Here is a 2131-nt window from a genome sequence, read left to right on the forward strand (position 1 = left end):
AGGGAAGATGGCCACACAAGGTGCCGCGCACCTGTGTCTCTTGAGCGATGGGCCCCAGCCCTCGGGTCCTTGTCCGGCACTTCCAGGGCCCCACCTCTCGTCCACCAGGCTGCGTAGGAGGCTCGTACCTGTCGCCCTAGCCTCCCCAGCCAGTGGTCTCCATCCCCCTGCGGAGAGCTTACCTTCTCTCCCCTCAGTGCTGGCATAGGGAGTGCGCAAGGCGGACTCCCGTCCATTCTGGCAATCTATTAGTGTTCTAATGTCTCTTCTCCGCCACAAGGGAGACTAGGGCCCAAAGGTCCGTCGCCCTTCCCCCAACCGGCCAAGTTCTGCACAAAAGACCATATTCCATTGATCCAAGTGTCTGTGCCAATGTCAGATAAGTGAACTCCATCCTGATGAAACATGATTGGTCCTGAGATCATCTTGTGTGGAAGATGTAGCAAGCGGCCCTTCACTGAGCACAACTTTGCCAGCTCCCCATTTAGACGTCGTACTAACACATTGAGGGTCCTTGCCCGAATATCCTTGCCCCACCACTGTCGTGAGATCATGCAGGACCACACTATCCTGGCCTGCGGGAAGGTCCTCCCCAGCCATGCAAATTCAGTGAGCAGTGCTTCTTTGACCGCTAGGCGTCCTCTGTCCACCATATCATTGCCGCCCAAGTGGATGATGAGTAAATCAGGGGACTTCTGTCCCTCACGTTCACGGATGTCGTCCACGAGCCGCCGCAGGTGCCGGATGCGCATTCCTCCCACACCGTGCCACAAGAATTCGATGCCATCCAGACTAGGTGGTTTCCGCACTCGCCGCTGTTGCAATCGCACTGCTGCCCGCCGCACGAACGAGTGACCCAACACCCACACCACCTTTCTCGGCATACTAATAATTGGAAAAGAAATAGAAAGGTCAAGCATGGGCATGGTACAGGCGGAAGTCAAAGTAATTCAGGCCTAACATAACGCCTATAACAGTTGGATGACCAGCGGCCCACTCTTTTCACAGCATTGGATGACAGCCCCGCCTCTACTGCCAAAGTAGTGGGCCCTATCCTAAAGGAATGGGACGAGTACCCTGAGTCCCCTAGTCCTAGACTTCCTAAGGCCAACCGTAGTACTGCCTTGAATTGGTACTGTGAGACACACTCACCACCTTCGTGAATGAACAGCGCCTGACTCTTACCCCCTGGACGGATGGCTATGTAAGACTGCATGCATGCAACCGGGCAAATAAGAGTCTCCGGCGCCGAGGACAACTGGATCACTGCCCCTTTCCCCATCTGGTCTGTCTTTGATTTTCCAAGAATCACCTCCAGGACCCCAGAGCCCACCCTTGTGTCTCCCAACTGAAGTCCCCCTGAGTGGTCACTGCGAGATGTCCCCACAATTTCCCCTAAGCGGAATGCCCCATAAAAGGCCAAGGAAAAAATTGCAGAAAACAGAGTGCCCTCAAAAGTAGAGGAGCACAAGCTAGGTAAGACACCCAGTATGTCCCTCAAGGTCCTAACATCTAAAGGCCGTCTCGTGTCACGCTTAGGGCCCTCCCTTCTGGCCCAACCTGACAAGGCCCGCTTGACAACAAAAGATGTCCCAGGGTCATAAACTCCCGCTAATCTGGCGAAAAACCCCACCGCTGACACATGAGCCCTAGCATAAGAGAGGGATCTGCCCTGGTCGCTGAGTTGCTGTAAAAAATTAAACATCGCCTGATCAGTATGCCAACATGAGAAACCAGCCTCATGCACCAGTGTCCTGTAATGCAAAAAACCCTGCTGATATGCTTTCCGAGTGCGATCACTCAATGAGGCACCTACCAGCCCCGCTAACGCGGGGCTCCAATCTTCCACAGTGATGGTGGGAACACCGTCATCCGGTCCTCTGCCTCTGGATGATACCTCCGGAAATCCTGCAGCTTAGAACGAGACAAAGCATCAGCAGCATGATTGTCCACCCCAGGAATGTGAGCTGCCCTAAACAACAGGTTCAACTTCAAACATACCAACACCAGGCGCTTCAGTAATCTCAACATATGCTTACAGGTAGCCCCCTGGCGGTTAATGGCCTCAACTACGGACATATTGTCCGACCAAAAAATGACTGACCTGTTCCTGAACTGCTCAGCCCATATG

At 53.8% G+C, this 2131-nt stretch overlaps 1 protein-coding gene across 1 annotated transcript; it reads right to left on the reverse strand.

Moving 5' to 3' along the window:
- Positions 1-248: 248 nt before the first annotated feature.
- Positions 249-884, reverse strand: LOC147698569 (uncharacterized). Its single transcript, XM_086933461.1, has one exon. The coding sequence runs from the start codon at positions 882-884 to the stop codon at positions 249-251; it is 636 nt and encodes a 211-aa protein (XP_086789587.1).
- Between the last annotated feature and the right edge of the window lie 1247 nt (positions 885-2131).

Source organism: Lissotriton vulgaris, chromosome 8 (genome assembly GCF_964263255.1).
Source record: "Lissotriton vulgaris chromosome 8, aLisVul1.2, whole genome shotgun sequence".
NCBI classification, from domain to species: domain Eukaryota; kingdom Metazoa; phylum Chordata; class Amphibia; order Caudata; family Salamandridae; genus Lissotriton; species Lissotriton vulgaris.